Source organism: Polistes fuscatus, unplaced genomic scaffold (assembly GCF_010416935.1).
Source record: "Polistes fuscatus isolate 324 unplaced genomic scaffold, CU_Pfus_HIC Scaffold3, whole genome shotgun sequence".
Lineage (NCBI taxonomy): Eukaryota > Metazoa > Arthropoda > Insecta > Hymenoptera > Vespidae > Polistes > Polistes fuscatus.
In genome coordinates this window covers 1,496,771-1,517,827 of record NW_025113107.1, presented here as the reverse complement: position 1 = coordinate 1,517,827, position 21,057 = coordinate 1,496,771, and the positions used below count along the sequence as shown (strand labels likewise).

The 21,057-nt window shown below is 35.9% G+C and overlaps 1 protein-coding gene across 6 annotated transcripts; it reads left to right on the top strand.

Moving 5' to 3' along the window:
- Positions 1-576: 576 nt before the first annotated feature.
- On the top strand, positions 577-17,974 carry LOC122519285. 6 transcript variants are annotated; one of them, XM_043638646.1, is made up of 12 exons: positions 577-2,050; positions 2,133-2,325; positions 3,106-3,270; positions 8,839-8,966; positions 9,120-9,245; positions 9,448-9,802; positions 9,897-10,068; positions 10,151-10,250; positions 10,415-10,589; positions 10,759-10,902; positions 11,302-11,556; positions 11,928-17,974. In XM_043638646.1, the coding sequence occupies exons 1-12, from the start codon at positions 1,661-1,663 to the stop codon at positions 17,183-17,185; spliced, it is 7,461 nt and encodes a 2,486-aa protein (XP_043494581.1). In that variant the 5' UTR covers positions 577-1,660; the 3' UTR covers positions 17,186-17,974. The 6 variants fall into 6 exon arrangements, with proteins under 6 accessions (XP_043494581.1, XP_043494579.1, XP_043494580.1 ...); XM_043638644.1 differs by having other exon boundaries at positions 10,415-10,604; XM_043638645.1 differs by having other exon boundaries at positions 9,882-10,068.
- Positions 17,975-21,057: the final 3,083 nt, after the last annotated feature.

Below are 21,057 nucleotides of genomic sequence, written 5' to 3'. Positions count from 1 at the left end.
GGCAATTATCGACTACCGGATAACAATAAAATGTTATTTTGATAATTGTACTACTACAAAACGCTCTTATCTCTTTCGAAGCTTTCAATGTTTCTCGTATAACTTAACTTCTCGACGGTTCAGTCATAAATATAGTCAGAAAACTGGCAGCGTCGATGCAACGACGATCGTGGGAAGAAAATGGTTAAAAAAATAGTAGAAATGCATAAGCGCGCTCGAATGTACGTTTTCTAAGTATACAGATAGGGGTCCCCCCTTTAAAGCTTACCGATTAGAAAAGGGTCAATGAGCTTACCAGGTGAACGACTAGCTTGAGCACTGGTTGTCGTCTGCTTTAAATTCTTACAACGTCCGAAGAAATTTATATTGGTCGCGTTATCGCAGTCTCGTGATAATAAGAAAAAGCTAATAAATAAAACATTTTTGTTTCTTTTTTTTTCTTCTCCATTGACTCTTTTACGATAATCAAGAAAAGGGAAAGGAAATGCATCTTTTTAATGAGATTTATTTGTTTGTTTATTATACGAGTACGCGTTAAGACGTAAAATAATAATGTCAAACACGTATCGACAAATTTCTATAATATCTTAAGTTTTTTATTTTGCTTTTCATCGATAAAAAAACAAATCGAACGTTCTTTTTCTTTTCAATCTAATGCGAACAAATTTGAAGGGAGTATAAAAATAATGACTGTGCCACAAACAGAGATATGGTAATTTTGTCCTTCGAAGGGAATTAACTCGCACCAAATCTAATTGACAATACGCGAACGAATAATAAATATAAACGTTACGTATTTGTTTAATTTATTCAGTTCCATGTCTGACAACTCGGCGATAGGATAGTTGCAAACGTAGGTGCGCGGTTAATGAAGTGATTATCATCGTCGACGTTTCCAGTTGTGGTCTGGCTACCAGAAGGGTATTACCGGTTTGTGATAACGTCTAAAAACGTTGGCCAGAACGAAATGCAGTAACCAAGCTTGTCGAAGAAAGTGTTTCAGTTCCGAAGAATGAACGAGTGTTTTCGTATAAGCGTATAAACGAGTAATAGAAATCAACGTTTTCTATTTTATTTCCACTTTCGATTTATTTACGACATAAAAAAAAAGTCGCCTGGCCGTACGTAACAGAAATGAGACCGAACGATAAATACTTCTCCGTTGGATAAATTTAATTGCAAACGAAGTTTGCCTTTGGCCCTGACGAGGAGGAGGAGGAGGAGGAGGAGGAGAGGAAATCAGTTCTCGCATCTCGTATCACGGCATATCGTCGTTTGTTTCTTCGACGCCACGTTTGTACACGAGTCAGATCGTTGTTTTTTTTACGCAGCTCAAACAGCTTGTCAAAAGAAGAGATTGTCCGTTAGATTAGTTCGTTAAAATTGCTGACTCGTTCTTCGACTTACAATTAGATGTATCTAATTACGTCGGGTAAAATTCAAGCGAACATATTCAAGTGCCATGTATGGTGTGACAGAGTATAATGAAAAATTCCGAGAGGGGTTATGTATGTACGTGTAACGAAATGTATTGAAGTTTGATAAGCACGTTTTTTTCTAATATAAGTCAAGTGAATAATAAAAACTATTTGCAATAGTAATTATATTGCAATTTCAATACAAAACATATTAACAACAATTATTCAAACAATTATTCAACATGAATTGCAAAGTTATACCTTTGAAGAATCATTCCGAAATAAGTTATCGAGTGAAATGCGTCGCCGTGGAAAACGAAAAAGTTTTCGGTGATGTATTTGTCACTCATCGAACGAAACATTTCGATTATTCGTCGATCGGTTATCCCTACTATTCGGTATACAAAGCGAAAAAACGTAATCTGATCGAACAGAGATTGGAAGGTCCGGATTTTATGGAATTGAATAAAAAATTGCCGACTAGAAGGGCCAGTGAAAGTTTGCTTGCACTATCGTCAAATAAAAAACAAATACGTAGGAGCAAATCTATGGATAGTAATTCAACGACAATTACTCAACAACAATTAGAAATGGTCAACACGAAGAAAGATAGTTTCTTTAGAAATCCAAAGGTATTCTCTCATGATTCATATATATTTCTGTAATAGTTTTTAACGATAAATCCAAGGACATGTCTCTACCCCGTTGTTGTAGAAATATCCAGCACCATTGGCGATACAAGATAACAAGGAGGAAGTGCGGGTTTGTTCGCTCGTGGATCAACTATTACTGGACATTTATGGTTTCCCATCCGGTAGTCGTTCCGAAAGCGATTCCACAGCTTCTTCGTCCTTGAGACAACATCCGCAGCACCAATATTTACAAAAGACTCGTCTCCTATTGAAAAGTAAGACTATTCAATGTAGAAGCACACACCACAAACGATATTGATCCTCCGAGGGAAAAGCCTATGATGATAAATGTCTTTTCATTCGTAAAGAACGTAGAACGTCATTGTTCGAAATTCTTTTTTTTTCCCCCTTTTTTCCCTCCTCGAACGTCGCTTAACGAGATAGAAAAGGAAAAAAATAATAAAAAAAAAATAAGAGAAAAAGAAAGAGAGAAAAATAACTCAGGGTCGTGGTAAAAGTTTGAAAAAAGATTTCGAACCTTTCTTTAGAAAATTTATAAGATTTTTTTCTTCCATTCTCTCGGTTGAAACATGAGAAAACCATCAAATTTGTGATAAATTCGCAAAAAAAGAAAAGAGAGAGAGAGAGAGAGATAAATCGAAGACACCTGAAATTAGCAAAGACTCTTCAGGGTTCGGGAAGCTGACGAGACAAGAGGCTGTAGAAGCCAGACAGACGAGCGACCTCGTTGACTTCGAGACAAGAACGTTCCTCGACTTTTAAGTGCTGTCCTGTTTTTTTTTAACCGGGAGAACACTTGTTTTCTTTTATCTTACACATACATTTTATTTAACTTGTTTTAAATTTAAATTTATGTCCGTTTATATAATATATAAACCATAATGTATCTAAACGATCGGGATAAATCAAGTTTAACGGATCATATACTAATTTGATTTCTACGACGAAAGTTTACGGTTCTTAATACGAACGAATATCCATTTGTTGTATATTTAAAAACAAAAACAAAAATTATATGTTTGTTATATTTTCAGGTAAAACAGAGCTGCAAGTATTGATAAAAATTTTGCACGACCACATTAGTCATACCGGTGGATTGTTAGTTCGTCAATTACGAAGGAAGGATTATTTAATTGTCAAACGTGATAAACAGTGCGACATCATAACCGCTAATTTGCAAGCGCTTAGCGCGAAAAGAAGTGAGTACAAGGCGAATAAGAAATAATTATTAATAATCTTAATTGTGTCTTTTTTTATTTCTTTTGTTATTTTTTATTTTTTTATTTTATTTATTCGTGTTTTATTTAATTTTTTGTTGTTGTTTTCTCATATCGCACATTACTCGAAACCCTCTTCTCTCGTTTATTGCCTTGCACAATATAAATTATCTTTTACGCGCGATAAGTTTAACTTTAGTCGGAACAAAATTACTCGTTGATTGTGTAACCGTCAAACTATTTGTTTAGTTAACGTAATATAGGAAATGATAACGATGTGTCTTTTAACGAAACTATATTACGAGCGTAATAACGTTATTGGAATGAACTATAATAAACGTCATATAATATTTAATATTAAATCCATGTGATGTTAAATAGTACAGAATAAAAGATTGTTTCATTTAGTTAATATGAAAGTAAAATTGATTTTCAATAACGTGCTATGGAATTTCAACGAAACTTCGATGCAGTATTTATATTTGAATTGAACGAAAAAATAAAAAGTTGAACAAAATTACAGACGCGAACTTTTGGAAAATATAAAATATACTATCAAATGACGTCCAAAAAGAATTTCGCGTAATTTGATTAATATTTGAAAGGATTGTTTTTGTGCATCGCGCATGTACGAAAAAGTAATTCCCGGAGTCGGCGCTTATGGGCATTCTCATTTCATTCGATAAAACTTAAACTTGAATCTATCATAGAAATAAATTAAATGGCGCCGCGTAAGAGAAAACGATACGAAACTCTTTATTTATTTACTTTTTATTTTTCAACAGATATTTCTATCAATTTAATATTTTATATATTATAAAAGATTGATTATTAAATGATGGGTAAACGATGATTCTACCTTAAGCAGGGTTATTTTCTTTTCGAGAATTTTGTCGCGGGAGAATGTAAATACCAACACGTTCTAATATTTTCAATTGAAACAAAATTATTTGATTTGAAATAGTGCATTCACAAATGATTCGCTGACTGTCGTGTACAAACATACTCATATTCATATATATATGAATAAATAACGTATTAATGAAATTCGATTAATCGATCGTTCGAGAGTAATCGCACGTACGCGAACTTGTTAAAAATTTCTCTTAGGTTTAAAAATATCACGTTCCTTTATCTCAAAGATGAATTAAAACAAATTTATTGTTTAGTAATCCGATTGATTTTCGATATTACAAGAAGACTGAATAATAATGACGAGTTCTCTCATTTGAGAGATAGTAGCAAAGACAAAGTCGCTTTCATACGGCAACGGTGCGGTGATCAATAATTAGACTTTGCCGCTTCTACATTGTTATTCACGCATGCGCGAAATATACTGCGCACGACCAAAGTTCTTACGTAGTGTGCCGCCACCTAAAGTTACTTTTAACGATGTTTCCTTTATTAACGAGTAATGCAGAACTTCCGATGACATTCTTTGGCAAAAGTAAATAATTTGCCAAATAGAAGGTGAGCGTAAATTAGAAGAAATAAATTGCGATAAGAAAATGGGATGAAATTATTTTCAGAAAAGTATCCTAACCTTTTCTACTGTAAACCGCTTCATAATTTTATCACATTCAAACTTTCTTATCGAAAGATTTATTTTCATTAAAACACACATACACACAAATAAAAAAAAAACAAGTGAGTAAAAGGAAGAAGACAAATAATGAGAATGCCAAATATGTCTCTTTCTGTATAACATACATACCACTACTTTTGCAATATGGCACGACTCGGAATGACCCATAAAGAGAGCGCAATCGATAAGTTCGTCGATCCGTGAGTGATATACGATAAGATCGTGCAGGAAGATTAAAATTATCCGTGCCCTTACAAAAACAACAAGAGATACAACTTCGATAGTGAGATCTCTCTATGTTATCTATGATATTTCCAGAATAAAAAAAAAAATAGAATAAAATTAGAAAGATTGAACGGATAGAAAGGATCGTTAGAGGGGTGGTGGTGGTTATTCGTCAAATAAAAATCGAAGAAAGTGTCCAAGTACCGTAGAGACTCTAATCTCTCCCTAGGACGCATTTGTCTCGATGGCAACGGTATTTTTCGATGGAGAATCATCTTTAATAGAAGAACGCATGCGCGGACAAATATAGAGAAATGAAACGAAACGAAACGAAACGAAACGAAACGAAGGAAACGGGGTTGAAAACGAAGTTAGGGCCATCATTGAGGTCCAGTCGGGTTTCGAGTTCCTCCTACGAAATAAGCAACATATCCGCAGTTCTAACTGCGAAAAGGAACGAGCTCGACTATAGGACTTTTTACATGAAGAACGTCAAGTTGCCTATCGCGTATCCCACTACCCCTAGCAATCGTAGCAAACTCCCCAATCCCACCCTAACCTTCGTCAGCAACGACATCACCACCGACGCTACAGCGCCGCGGCCGGCATCCTAGCCCATCATCGATGGTTGTGCGCGCGCGCGCGCGCACACAGCGCACCACGACGGCTTCCACCTTTAGTCGTTCAGCTGACTCCAGTCGTGTACGATTGTCGTTAATCGCATCTTATATTTACATTTTATTCTAACGACTTGACTCGTTGCTGTTCTTTCTTTTGAACGAATCCTTCGTGAAAATCATTTTTACGAGATTGCATAGAATCGTTATCGAGAATATTTAAAAAATAACCACCACGTCGGATCGAACATTGTTATATTTTGTTATCATTAGTTGTGACGAAGAAGAAGTAAAGATTAAACGGAGATGAGCCAAAAGACTAAGCTTCACGTACGGACTCTGATTCGACGTTAACCAGAGAGCAGAATAATGATGATGGTGATGATGATGATGTTGTTCGACGTTTTCTACTACGACTACGAGATTTGAGATTTTGGCCAATCCCTTTTTTTCTTCGATTGAAAGAGAGAAAGAGATAAAGAGAGTAGGGGAAGGATGGTATGATGATCAAAGTTGATAATAGTTCAGAGATAACGTGTGTATATATTGTTTTGCAGCTTTTTCTCGTGAACGTGTTAGAGCTGAATGAACAAAAATATATAAGGAAAGAAAAAATAAAAAAAAAGAAAGAAAGATTGAACTACGGGGTTCGTTGTCGCATCGATTCTTTCGAGAAACCTTCTCCTAGAAATCCGTGTCTTTTTTTCTTTTTTTTTTCTTTTATTCCTTCATTTTCCCGCTAATCTCCTCGTTTTTAATTAATTCTTCCAGTTTGTTCGATAACGGTAAACAGTTTAGTTCATTTATAATACGTTTAGGATCGTCTTCGTTGACGGGTTTACAGTATCGTATTGGTGTACAACACATACCTACGTACGTAGATGCGTCAGTGTAGGTTACAGTGCGGCGAAATTCGTTCGATGGGATTATGTATGAGATACGGTTGAGTTTCATTTTCTCTTCTCGACGAAATTAGGTCACTCCTAGACATATTGACAATCAAACGATTGCCCTTTTTTCTTTTCATGAACGGATAAAAGAATAACTGTTTTTAGACAAAAATTAGAGACTCGCGACCTCGTTCGTTCAATTCGACGTTGAGTGGAGTTGAATAAAATCATTTTCAAAAATTGTTTATACTCTTTAACTCGAGGTGTTGAGATTTTTGTTGTCATCGATATTTTAACGGGAGTACGTTGATTTTTAAATAAAAAAGATCTTATCGAACAGAAATACTTTTTTTTTTTTATTTTCATTAAACACGACAACGCAATTTACATGTTATTAAAATAATTTCTATCTATTGTGCCTTATACTCTCACGCACGTATATATATATATATATATATATATATATATATATATATATATATATATATATATATATGTAGATGACATAGTTTGTAACAGGTGGTGTAGTCGCCTATACACACTTTAAGAAAATGTTGTCTAGCGCAGAGGTGAATTCAGGGTTCCCTAGTCTTTTTTCTTCCTTTCTTTTCATTGTTTCTTTAGATTCGTCCGACCTAATGCATCTATTTTTCGCTTTCTTCTTCGACGCGTCTAGTCGGTGTGTCTTTTCAAGCTTGCAATAAAAAGCCACGTGGTGCCCTTGACGCATGGTCTTTCACGCAGAGATGAAATTATGTAAGACGATTTATGTACTCGGTGAAAAATGTTGTGCGAAGGAAACTTATTGCGAAAACAAAATTTGTGTAACAATTGTTTTAACGTTAGACGTTTCAAAAAGAAAAAAAAAAGAACAACGAATCATCGAAATAACAAATTAGGCGAATTAATCGTTATATTCATTTTTATTGTCGTCCACCAACTATTCCCGAGGATTTCGATAAAGCATCTAAGTACCTATACATGTGTATGTGTGAACTTTTCAGAGCCTTAGAGAAAGCGGAACTCTTATGGGAAAAGTTTCGAAAAGTGCCGAGTCTAGCGATGATTCCACGGCGATGAATCGAAGGACGAGGAATCATGAGACACGAAAACGGTTGAAGGGCGTGTACACGCAATATAATAAGAGGCAGGGCAGGTGAAAAGATGAGAAAATGAAGAAGAAAGAGAGGCGATTCTAATTGGAGAATGAGCGGTTTTTTCAACTCACTCAAAAACCTCGCGTCGGGAGCCGCGTACGCAGGAAGCTCTGCTTCGAGATATCAAGAGCTGGAAGGTGAAATAATATTCTACGAATAATATTCGTTCGTTCGTTCGTTTATATGTTGTCATTATATCTTTTTTATTTTCTTTTCCTCTCGCGTCTTTTTTCGGGTCTCCGTTTCACGACGACGAATTCTCATTTATTCGATGCATGAAAAGTGGTATTATTTCACGTTGAAAAAAAATGATTACAAAAATCTAGAATCGTTTATTTTCCACCAGTTTTTATCTCGGTGAGAAACATTTGCAAAACTGGTTATGAATATACATCGTGGAAGGAGGAAAATTATAAACGAAATAATAAAGTGTTGGTAAATGAAACTTGGTCGGGAATAAAATATTCTTAAACGAGTTTTCTATCTGTCAGTGATTTTTAACTACGGTTTTATCTACGATAGTGTTATATGGGGGAAAAAGATAACGACTTATCTAAGCTAATTAGTCTACGCGCGATTCTAACGTGCGTGCAAACGCGATACATTTTAAACGAAATCGAATATACTTATTCCACGTTGATGATGTTTCTCGTTTTATTTATTTCTTAATAACAATCAAATTTTATTATGAAATTAATTGTACGGAGAGTGGTAGAAACAGTGATGTTTTTAAAATTTACTCTCAGTTCCATCAAACGCCGATAAAATTGATTAGAAGCAGAGTGTATAATTACATTAAACGGGAAGTGATTATGTTCCTGTAATAAAATCCAAGTACTGGGTTAGTTGCTTGGATGTGATTACCAAGGAAATATGATTTCTTAGTATCCTCATGAACTTTGATTTTCTCGGTAGGGATAAATGGGGATGACGTAGCTATCCCCACGTGCCCCAATACCTACGATTAAACGTACATGCGTGAAAGAACAAACAAGAAGCGAGGGAAGAGGAAAGATAAAAAGTTCTCGAGATTCCTTCATTATCAACCTATCATATTTGCATTATTTCGATTTCAGTCGAAGATACGAAGATGAGATTTAGCTTAACTCCTCAGCCAGGAGAAAGTGGATTTCAACAATGGCTGGACGCGATGAAAATGGTAGCACGTTTGCCAGGAGGCATACCAGCGGAATTTCGAAAGAGAGTAAGCACGAATGATGGGATGTTTAATATTGTACTACACTAGGAAAAGTACACACACGCATACACACACACTTTAGAATTTTTCATTTCGATAAAAACAAATAAAAAGACGTATACTATACAAGTATACTTTTTTTCGACGAATCTTTCACAGCTTTGGCTTACACTGGCGGAACGTCATCTGGAGCAAAGAGGTGTAGATTGGAAGCAGGCTGAAAAAGTCTGCTTTAATGAGTGGAGTAATCCTGACGACGAGGAGCTTGGTATACAAATTGTAAAGGTAATGCGCCGAAAAGTACTCTTTCATTATCTTCGTTCTTTATTTCGTTTTATTTCGAATATCATTTAAAATATCAAGAAGAGAATGAAATGTATGAATTTTTATTTTCACGAAGAAGATTGAAAAAAGATACGAGATCGAATATCAGTTAGATTTCGATCGAGATATGTAGAAAATAATTGGAATAATTATCTCTATTCAGGATCTTCATAGGACAGGATGCAGTTTGTTTTGCGGGGCAGCTGGACGCGACAATCAAGCTGTGCTACGTCGAGTTTTGCTCGGGTTCGCACGATGGAACAAGTCGGTCGGTTATTGTCAGGGATTGAACGTATTGGCGGCTCTTGTTTTACAAGTCATGGATCGTGTGGAATCATCGGCTGTGAAGGTGATGATCTATCTAATAGAAGGTGTTCTACCGGAAGGTTACTTCGCTGACAATCTTCGCGGGCTTTCCGTCGACATGGCTGTTTTTCGCGATCTTCTTCGTTCGAGAATGCCAAAATTATCCAAGCATCTTGAAGTTTTGCAAAGCGACGCGAAAGACAAAGCAACAGGTTGGTAATTAATTACCAAATGCGATACGATTGATTTTCCCATTTTTATAAGATCGAACGTTTTAATATTTAGACTCAGATATGTTTTTTACAGGTAGCAGCTACGAGCCCCCTCTTACGAATGTATTCACCATGCAATGGTTTCTCACACTCTTTTGTCATTGTTTACCACAAGATGCGGTACTCCGCGTTTGGGATCTCATATTTCTCGAGGGTGACCAAGTCCTTCTAAGGACGGCTTTGGCCATTTGGGAAAGTCTTTCCGAGTACGTGTAATCCGATTTTGATCTTGAGAGATTTGATATCTGATCGTTAATCATGCTCCTTTCATATCAAATCTTCTTTCAGTCGAATTATGACCGTGACGTCGGCAGACGAGTTTTACAGTATTATGGGAGTTCTCACGCGAGAAATGTTGGAATTTACAGATACGAATAATCTTATAAAGGTCAGTTGCGAGAAAACGATATAGCGCGTGTTATATACTTAAAGAAATTTTTCATGTATTAGATTGAATATAAGTTAAAGTTATTTCTTTTTTAATTTTAATTTAACTTTTTTTGTTTTGTTTTTAATTAATATGTGTCACGAGATACGACGATTATTTTGTAGAACATCGTCAGTTTGGGACCATTGCATGGTGTGACAGGGCTCAGAGAAAAACATAGGTATAATATTACACCGTGGGCTAGAAAATTAAGCGACGATGAAGATAGCGATACCGAGGAAGACGAAAGATTAGCCGTGGCTGCTGCTATGTTCAGTATGGCTCAAAAATTGAAGAAAGGTGAACTTTTGAGTGGTAATTAAACAATTGATAATTATAACAAATATTATTTTAGCCTGTTCTATCGATGTTCGTCATTGTGGAAAGATTAATTTTTTCCAAAAATAAGGTTGTCTCTTGTTAAACGTTCTTGGTAAAATAATTTTACATGAAAATATTATTTTTGCAGAACACATTTCCTCGACGATGGGAGCGATACAAGCGATGGCTCCTGGCAGCGATCGAGAACGTCTCGCTTTGGACATCAGTACGTTGAAACAACAGTATGCTAAGCTTCGAGAACGACAACGGCAAGCTCATATTATACTCTCCGGTAATTACCAATTATCAAAAACAAACGAAACTCCATAGAAAATCGGGGCCAATCGGATCGATTAATATTTTACTAGTAATGGAATACGAAATTTAAAGCATATATACGACATTATGTATATAGATTTGATCGTGAAACTCGCGACAAAAAAAAAAGAAATTAAAAGAAAAAGAAATAAACTTTAATAAAAATTAAATTTAAATAAATTTGGGATTTAACGCGACGTTATGAAAATTCGGAACAAGATATCGCGAATAATTCGCGTTATGGATTTAATGGTAATCGAAAAAAAAAACAAAAATACGAGTTTATTTTAATTTTCTAATTAATGCTTCTGCGATGTTTTAGAAACTTTATAATTGGATCGAATAAATTGAATGTCGTTTTTCTTTGATATAGCCGCGTGTGCGAGACAGTCGATGGTTCCTCCTCCCACTTCTCAGGCCATGAATCACCTGTTAGTCGGTAAGAATGCCCTAGTGAGTGGAAAAAATCGATCACTCGGTTTGTCCTCTGGTACGACCCCTACCAAGACGAGACCCGTCGTTCTTCACAGTCCACGAGCTCAAAGTAAAAAGGAGAGACAGCAAGTTGTCACTTTGCATTGGAAAGACACGAAGAGGCAGAAACACAAATTTGCCGAGGCAGCTGCCGGTATGAGTAATCACTTCTATCTATCTTATCAATTCGATTTTCTACTTTTTATTCATTTTGTTTTTTTTTGTACCACGTAAGACAAACAAAAAAACATAATCACGCGAAAGTAGAATTCTTTCTTACCGATCGTCGTCGCAGGAGTTATCGCATGGCAATTTGTCCCCTCCCCGCTTCCACCCCATACAAATCTTTCATCCATCGACTCGAGATTGATTTCATTTCAATCTTTTCTTGCCACGCGATTTTATTATACGATCACTTTGATTTCTTAACGATAACATTTCTTGCACAATACTTTATCATCAAATGATCATGAACTCTTATCGTTGGATAGCTGCCTTATCGACGGTCTTTTTGATTCATCATAGAGGCTACAGAATGCAAGGAGAAGTCGATACAATCGCCGGAAGAGACGACGACGACGACGACGACGACGACGACGGATGAGCAAACGTCACCAAAAAGCGGCGGGACCGTTGACAGTGACAGCGATAGCACGTCAACGGAACTATGCGACGAACCTGATCGTTTCAGTGACGTAGACAGCGAAGAACTAACGTCAGCAGCGTCGGACAATTATTACGTCATGGCGGGGGAAGAGGATGAAGTGGAGGAGGAGGAGAAGAAGGGCGGGAGAGTCGAGGGGTCTTCGACCTTGGGGAATTCACCCGTTCGTTCGCCCCGTGACGTAACAACTAGCTCCCGTGACGTCATCGAAGGAGATAGTCCTGATTTCGCGGAAACTTCGATAGCTAAAATCACTGATCAAATAAGAAGATTATCGGCTGAAGATGACAATAATACGATGGTTCCTCAAACGCTTTTAAAAAATGAAAGCAAGAAAGACGATGTTGTTGTAACGACGAAAGTGTTGCAAGAAGTCGATCAATTTAAATCTTCTATGTGTCAAAACGGACTCGATGATGAAAAAGAATGTTTAGGTTTGTACGAAAATTGTGATTATTTCAAATTAAATTACGACGAGCCAAAGACGACGATCTATATCCCGGATGAGAAAGACAACGAAACTATCGAGAGGAAAAAGGATGACGTTAACACGGAGATAATGAACGATCTTCGATCGATGACGAAAGCAATTGAGCTAAGTAATTACGATGATAGTAGCAGGAACGCTCCTGGCTTATCGTCCGACGATGTTCATGATTTCATTTCAAAGGAATCAATTATAGATTCGGACATCATTTCCAAATACGATACCGTCTCGATGATTAAGAGTTACGATAAGCAAAACGAATATTCGGATAAGAAGGATAAACTTAGTCAGTTATCTTTGGATTCTTACAAGACTGAAAGGTCACCGATCGAGGTTGATAAGAAATTTGAAAGATCTATGGATAGTTATAAATCTATCGATTTGAAATCATCGGATACAAAGGTTAACCTTGATTTTGAAGTCTCGTTGGATTCTTATAAATCTAGAAGTGGTCTGTCGGTTGACACGAATGAAACAGATTTCCAAGTTTCTTTGGATTCTTATAAATCTTTGAAATCGTCTGATATTAATGATAAACCCTTCAAGACATCTTTGGATATTTACAAGTCGTCAAATTCATCGGATAGAAATGATCACTGCGTCGAAGCGCCTCTTCATTCTTACGAATCTTTAAAGTCATCGGATACAAGCATCAAACGATTCGGAACATCTTTGGATCCTTATAAATCTTTAAAATCACCAGATACGAAAGACGAAAAACGTTTTGAAACGTTTTCTTTGGACTTTTACAAATCTTTGAAATCATTGGACACCAATGACAAAAGCCTTGAGGTATCGTTAGACTCTTTAAAAAAAAGTATGGATACCTTAGAAATAAAGGATAAACCATTTCATTGTGAAACGTTGTTGAATTCTTACAAATCGCCGATCAAATCGCCGATCAAATCGCCGATCAAATCGCCGAGCAAATCGCCAATTAAATCGCCTGTTAAATCACCAGACTCAACGGATAGAAGTTTCGAAAGCTCGTTAAAGACTTACACGAACGTTTTTTCCCAAAGTTCCCAGAAAAAAGATATTACATTGGATTTTTCATCGACGAATTCGACGCTCTCTAAGCAAAGTTTTTACACGTCGAAAACTTATGTGGTTGGCCATCTTCCAATTTCACCAATAACCGTAGATCATAAAATAAATACGTTGAATCGAGTCTCTTACGGTATTACCGATGACACCCAAGTTGCGACGTTAGATGTTAGTAAAAATACGGATCACCCGTTAGACGGGAAATTACAAAGCATACAAAGTAGTAAATCTTATATAGAAACGAAGAAGAGTCCTAGAACGCCGGAAAGTTCAAAGTCATTCAGCTCGGGCGAAACAATGGGTCCGGATTCCAAGGGCTCGAGTTTGACCATCAGTCCAAGGACACCAGTTAAATCGGTCTCTCGAGAGTTCTCCGCGGACAAGTCGATATGTTCCTCGATAAGCTCGGATACGAAAACCCTCGTCCTTCTATCTACAACCGAATCCGACGTAGCTAGAGAGAGTCCAAGATTGGAAGAAAAGAAGTCGTCCTACGAAAAGTCGAGTCCTTCGACGCCATTTAGTACGGACTCGCTTAAGTACAAATCAGAATCTAGTCCAAAACTCATCATAAGCAGCTCCAGTGACTCCTGCAGTCCGAGCAAAATGAAGTCTTCCGAGAGGTCCTTCAGTTCGGACCTTCGATCGCCTATAAGTGCCAATTCTATAAAATACACTTGGAACTACGGCAAACGAGGTCAAGATAATATTTCTGACTCGTCCATCGATCTGAGCACGGCCGTCTCGCCGTTTTATCCGATCGCAAATCCCAATCAAAAGACCCCGTCGCCGTACAGTGTTTCTAGACGGAGATGTAGCACGGATAGCGCGGACACCTCGCCGGAACAAAGATTATCTGTTTCGAAGGATTCGAGCAAATGCTCGAGTAGCAATCGAACTAATTTGGATTCTGTATCTTTGAGGATTGAAAACAGAGAAGAAAATGCAGTTTTTAAGAAAAATTCGTCCTTGAATGTTTTAGAAAGAGATCGAGAGAAAAGGGATCGAGAGAAAAGCGATTCGAATTTATACGAATTCGGATCTAATTCGATTTTGTATAGAAACGAGAACAAGGAAGATTCTGCGGATAATAATGGTGACGATCGGTTGTCCGAGACAGATACGGTATCACAGTTGCCTCGTGAACAATTGAACAAACATTTCATGAATCTTAATTGCAGGCACAAGGACCGCTCGAAATTCATGGAAAGAAGTTCCAGCAGTCTGGATCGAAGGTTCGCAGATTTGAAATCTTCGGCATCTACGGACGAACTCTCAACGTCGATCGCAAAGAAAAGATCGAGTGATATTTTGGAAGACATGAAGCATCTGGAGGCAAAGGCATTTAGTGATGGACCATCGGATAGTGCTATACTCAGTAAGAAGACCAGTTACATATGGGAGGATTTCAAGAATCTCGAGGCCAGACGACAGGACAATTTCAGTAATTCGGCAAGTAATTTTTCGAGAAATCGACTGGACGTTACCGATATTAACCCAACGTCCTATAATTTAACGAACGTAGATGCTAGGAAATCATACGTTGTGCGACCAAAGATAAATATAGACGAGGGTGTCGATAGTATTTTAAAGACGGTCTCACTTAACAAGTGTAACGATAACGACAACAACGATGTAGACAAGCACGAAGACGAAGACGACGGTAGGGAATCAAAATTAGGTGTTTGGACGAAGGTAAAACCGAGGAAGAAGGGAAACAACGGTAGGAGAAGTAGCGACAGAGCATTGAAAATAATTCAAGAAAATTCGGCGATTCTTCAAAAGATTCTCGCATGTCAAGCAAAAAAACGTCTACCCGATTTGGAGGAAATATCAAAGGAGATCACGATCAGTCCAATTAATGAGGAAATTTCGAAGATATTCAGTCCAATATTGGAGAAGATGGGATTGAACGAGCACGAGATAAACGAGGAGTTGGCTCGAATTAATTTTCATGATTTCGACAATATGACGGGAACAAGTGTGTCCGAATTTGATGTGAAAATCAACGAGGAACTTTCGAAGTTGTCGTTGATCGACGAGACCGAACGTATGGAAGACCTTGACGTGGGTGAGATTATATCTCACAAATATTTTGACACGAGGGAAGCTCTGATAGATCGGAAGATTAACGAGGAACTGTCGAAACTTTTGGCAAACTACGAGGAAGAGCCACGATTGAGCGTGGCTACATTGGAAAAGGGTTCCTCCAGTCAGAACATCAGCGATACCGAAGGCCTCGACTTGACTAGCATCTCGACTAACGTTTTTTCCTATAAATCGTCCAATGATTCTATCGACACGAGAAGCGAGCAAGGTTCTCTTCAAGAAACATCGATTCAGAACGAAAGATTCCCTCAATATGCTCAACCGACTTTACCTTACTCAACGTCGACCTACGTACGATATCTTTCACCCAAAAGTGACATAGATATCTACAGAGAACTAGAAAAATTGGACAAGATATCCGCAGCACAGGTGATTCCTGACACCCCATTGGACATTTCTCCAAAAACCTTGTCACCGGTTGCGGTTGCCTACGTTACTAATGCATCCCCTTACACATCCGGCGTATCTACTCCAATTGAATATTCACCAAAAATTATGTCATCGTTCGATACCTCCCCGTTAAAAACTTCTTACGATCCGTACAAAACTTTCGATTATAAAAGTAATTTATCACCAAGAAGGGTACCTAATAATCCATATACCCCACGTCCCTACGACAATGCAGTAGATTCAAATTTTGAATATTATGATCGCGAATCTACTACGATCTGTACTAATTCTCCCTATGACGTTCATTTGAAGAGTCCTATTTTGACGAAGGAATCTTTGGAATTTCGCGTGAGATACGACAACGAGTCACCTCAAGGAAAACTCGGCGATGAATCATTCGGTCTGTCGATGGAGAACAAACAGATGAATAAAGAGAAAAGTGTTTTGTATTTTGGTGATGATAGTAACAAAATTGTCACTCCCAACAAGTCCACTGGAAAGGAATCGAGAACTCATGATATTGTTGCTAGTTCTTATCTCGATTATTCGAGCGAAAGTTCGAATCTCTTACGTCGCAAATACGATCCACCATCACCTATGAGAAATTATATTCACGACAAGAATCTCGAATACGATGGAGTTTTATCCGGCATGTTAGAAAATGAATCAAACGTGGTAACCTATTTGCGTGATTACCAGCCAACTCTTTCTCCTAATCGACAATTCGATCAACCCTTTACTCCGACCATTAATTATCTCTCCACAAAACTTTCACCAAACATTGCAGACGAAACCAATCGACCTATTTCTAATCCCGACTTTCCAGACAAAATTACTATTACCGGCCAATACACCGAACAACCTACCAGAGGTTCCAGTTGTTACAAAAAATCATCTTTGAGTTTGGCCAATTTAGGACGACCTAGCAAAAACGGTGAGGATAATCTGAACTCAACGCCTAGTCCAAAGGCTCAATTCAGTCCGTTTCCGGTAAAGAATACGTCGAAGAAACCGAAAGAGTTAGGTCTTAAATTAGGTCTCTATTCGCCGAAAAATTCGCCTAGTGGACCCTTGAGAAGATCGTAGTGGATCGCATTGTTCGTTTTTTTTACCTTTGCTTTGAAGGTACACGTATTTAAATATACGTTAATGTAATATTTCTTTTTTTAAGAAACACATAGGCCGAACGATGACGAGAAAGCCTACATAAACGATAAACAAGATAAAACAAAAAAATCTTGTGTTGTTAATGTCCAAATGCGATGTTTTATATATCTCTTCGACGCATACACTCGCATAAGTTTTTTTTTTTAAATCGACAAGCGCGCCTAAAGCTGTCCTTTCTAAGTACTTCTCATTTTCTGATAGTATATACATATATACATATAAATATAAATATAAATATAAATATATATATATTGTTACATGAATTAGATAATATTATAATTATAAGATTAAAGTATCAACTAATAATTTATTTTTAAGTTACGTGATAAAACAGCGAAAAGCTCTGCGCCAAGTTTTTCTCGCTCGTTGATAGAATAATAAATTGAATGAATTATTGGGATGATAAAACGTAAAAGAAGGCGTTAAGAAAGAGGCACTTGAAGGTAGAGGGTACACTTGAATAAGTTTTCTCTAAGTGGTGCAATAATGAACGGTTGATCTTTGATCTTGTACCTGTAATTCGAAGTTACTATCATTCGTGTTACGACTTTAGACCGTTAATTTAAAAACGAATTCGTTTCGAATTCTACCATTTGCTAAAATTTGTCAAGAGAAGGAACTAATTGTAAGATTGACATGCATATAAACGCTATCGAAAACTCAAATTTTCTAATAAATGCCTTTGGCTCCATCCAATTTTGCTGATCACATACGCATATATAATATATATATTATATTATATTATATTAATTATATTATATTATATCATATTATATTATATTATATTATATTATATTATATTATATTACACATTAAATTAAATTATATTATATTATATATAAATACATACATACACACACAGACACATACACACGATATATAACATTTCACGTATCAGATCATCAAGAAATAAGACAAATTTTTGAGAAGGGCCATGCTTTAAATTTTTTTTGTTTTCTTACACTCTGATAATCATTATCACGAGCCAAATCAGAATATTTTGTGATAAGAATTATTAAACAATTGGAGGATTTTAAAAGCAATCGAGAATTTCTATCATTGGTAGAAACATTTTGAAGTTAAGAGGTTTTTAAAAAATGACGTTTCACGATATTATTTCGCGTGCTTGATTCGTTAAATGTATTACCTGTTTAGCTACAATAATTAACATTAAATGTGCATAAACTCACGAACAGCATATTTACATTTGCAAAAAATCACGTGTCTCATAATTGAATCTAACATAAGACGGTAGAAAGAAAGATTGTACATATACTTATGAAAGGATTGTATATTTAGATGAAGCAAACAAAACAAAAAATATCACACACTTCTTACACATACGTACACACACACATACAACAAAAAATATTAAAAAAAAGCATTCACGAAATCTTTTTATATAAAATAAAAGGTAGTATTTTTAGATGTTTCTAATAAAGAGGATCTTCATATTAAAAGAATAACCAAAAGAAATATATATAAAAACAAAAAAAAAACAAAACATACGCAAGCTTAGCGCAAGACACACGCCTAGCAAGAAAATAAAAAAAAAAACAAACAAGTGTTATGCAAAACTCCTTTTCCTAACAATTTATTAACGTTATAAAGAATCATTATATGTCAGCAAAATGTTGCGACCTGATTTCACGAAGAAGCCTCATCCCTTCGTTGAATTAGTGTTACCGAACACATTTTTACGATACGAAAATATTTTTGTTCTTTCCATTTTTTAGTTTTCTTCTTTATGCTAATCCGTAAAAGTAAAAAGGTATAGTCGTTTAATTTAACACGTCCCAAAATAAAATACATTTTCACAATTCGCCATAATTAAAAACAAATTGTCCCATTCATCTGTGATAGAGAATAGAGAGATGATGTATTTACCGAGCATAAGAAATAAGTCGCATAAGTATCACCGAAATTATTATTAATCGCATATTAATTGAAAAAAAAACAACATCCTTCATTTTTATCTACAGTATCTTCTTCGCTTAAAAAAATAAAATAAAAATAAGAATAAAAAATGAATAAATAAAAAAGGGAGAAAAAAAAACAGGAAAAAGAAAAAGAAAAAGTATTCTACAATCTTACGTCTACAACGCGGAACAAAATACTTTCTTCCGAATTCTTTACAACTTTTTTTTATACTTTTGCACCGAATTTTTCGAAAGCGATTTTTCTACGCAAAACGATTATGTTTTTTATAATATAATCCTTGATAAAATGAACAATGCCATATAAAAAAAGCACAACGTATCGAGTGGAATGATTGTAAGGAGATAAGGCGACTATTAAGAAATGCTTCAAAGTTCGAATGAGGATGATCTTTCAATGATTATTAATTATTAATTGCTATAGTAAAGTACAATCTGTTCTCGTTAGTTGTCCCATTTGTTGAAGACGTAATTCATAACTTATTGTTAGTAACACGTCGATGTACGCTTGCACGATAAAGAGAGGCAAAAAAAAACATTGTTACATTTTAGTGAGAGTTTACCAAGTAAATTAGAATAAATAAATAAATAAATAAATAAATAAATAAATAAATAAATAAATGCATTCGATAGTCCGATTAAAGTGATAACAAATGATTAGTCGAGCCGTCTCTCTTTCTCTCTCTCTTTCCCCCTACCTCTCTCCCACCCACTCATTCTTTCTCTCTTTTTTTCAAAGAGATAAACTTGCGCTCGACATTTTATCGTGACGAAATAAATAATAGTAATAATAATATAACAAATATATTTAAACGTTGGAGAGTTGAGAGAAATGGCCCGACAATTTTCGCGACGAGTGTGTGCGTACGCGTGCGTGCTTAGCGTAAATACATATATAGAAGAAAAGAGAATAAATTAATGTCCCTGATAATATTACACCAGGTGTCCTACATGGCACGTAAATGCGCGATTCGCTTATAAACAAAGTACCTTCGCAAGATTGCCGTTAACAAAAAAATTATTAGGCTAAATTTGTATGTATGTACTATATTCTTACACCTTGTTGTACATGTACACGTAAACGTACACGTACATGAGTGTACGAGAGTAAAAAAAAGAGAATAAGACCTACCATACGTTTAAAAAATGTAATATTTAGCTTGAAACTTTTATCTGCGCTAATTGTGGTTGGATTTAAAGAACCGGTAACAAGGTTCCGAAGTCTGTGACGAAGAGAAAGTAAAATTATATATATAAAGAGGTATTAGCATTACGGTAACTACGTGAATAGAAAGGTTAATTAGATAGTAAGTAACTAATTAGTACTTACAACACTCGTCATATGTATCGAGATATTCGTATCGGCTATGTTACTAATTTTTCTCTATTCTTCGAGTGGAAGAATTAAATATATTTAGTCGATGAAAGATTGTCGCGAAGAAAATACATCGTCCTCTTTTCCAGTCTCTCTCTCTCTCTCTCTTTCTCTCTCTCTCTCTCTTTTTTCTTCCTCTTTCCTGTTTCTCTTGAAATATTAATGGTTGACAATATAAATTTGGATTGTTTCGTAAAGTTACCAAGTAAAATTTGTAAAGTAAGTAACGTTTTTGTACGAGACACAGTTAGAATGCGAGATGCGATAGAGTATTAAAAGAGAGAAATACAAATGAGAGGAGAAGAAACAAAGAGTGTGAGTTAATTGTACGTGAGTTAAACAAAACGCTTCATAGAAATTCGATAATAACACACTTCCAAAGAGTCCTAGGAGATTTTAGTTTGAAGAATCATTACTATACAGACAGATGATCACAGATATTACTATGCGTCGTTCTTCGATCGAAGAAAAATAAAATG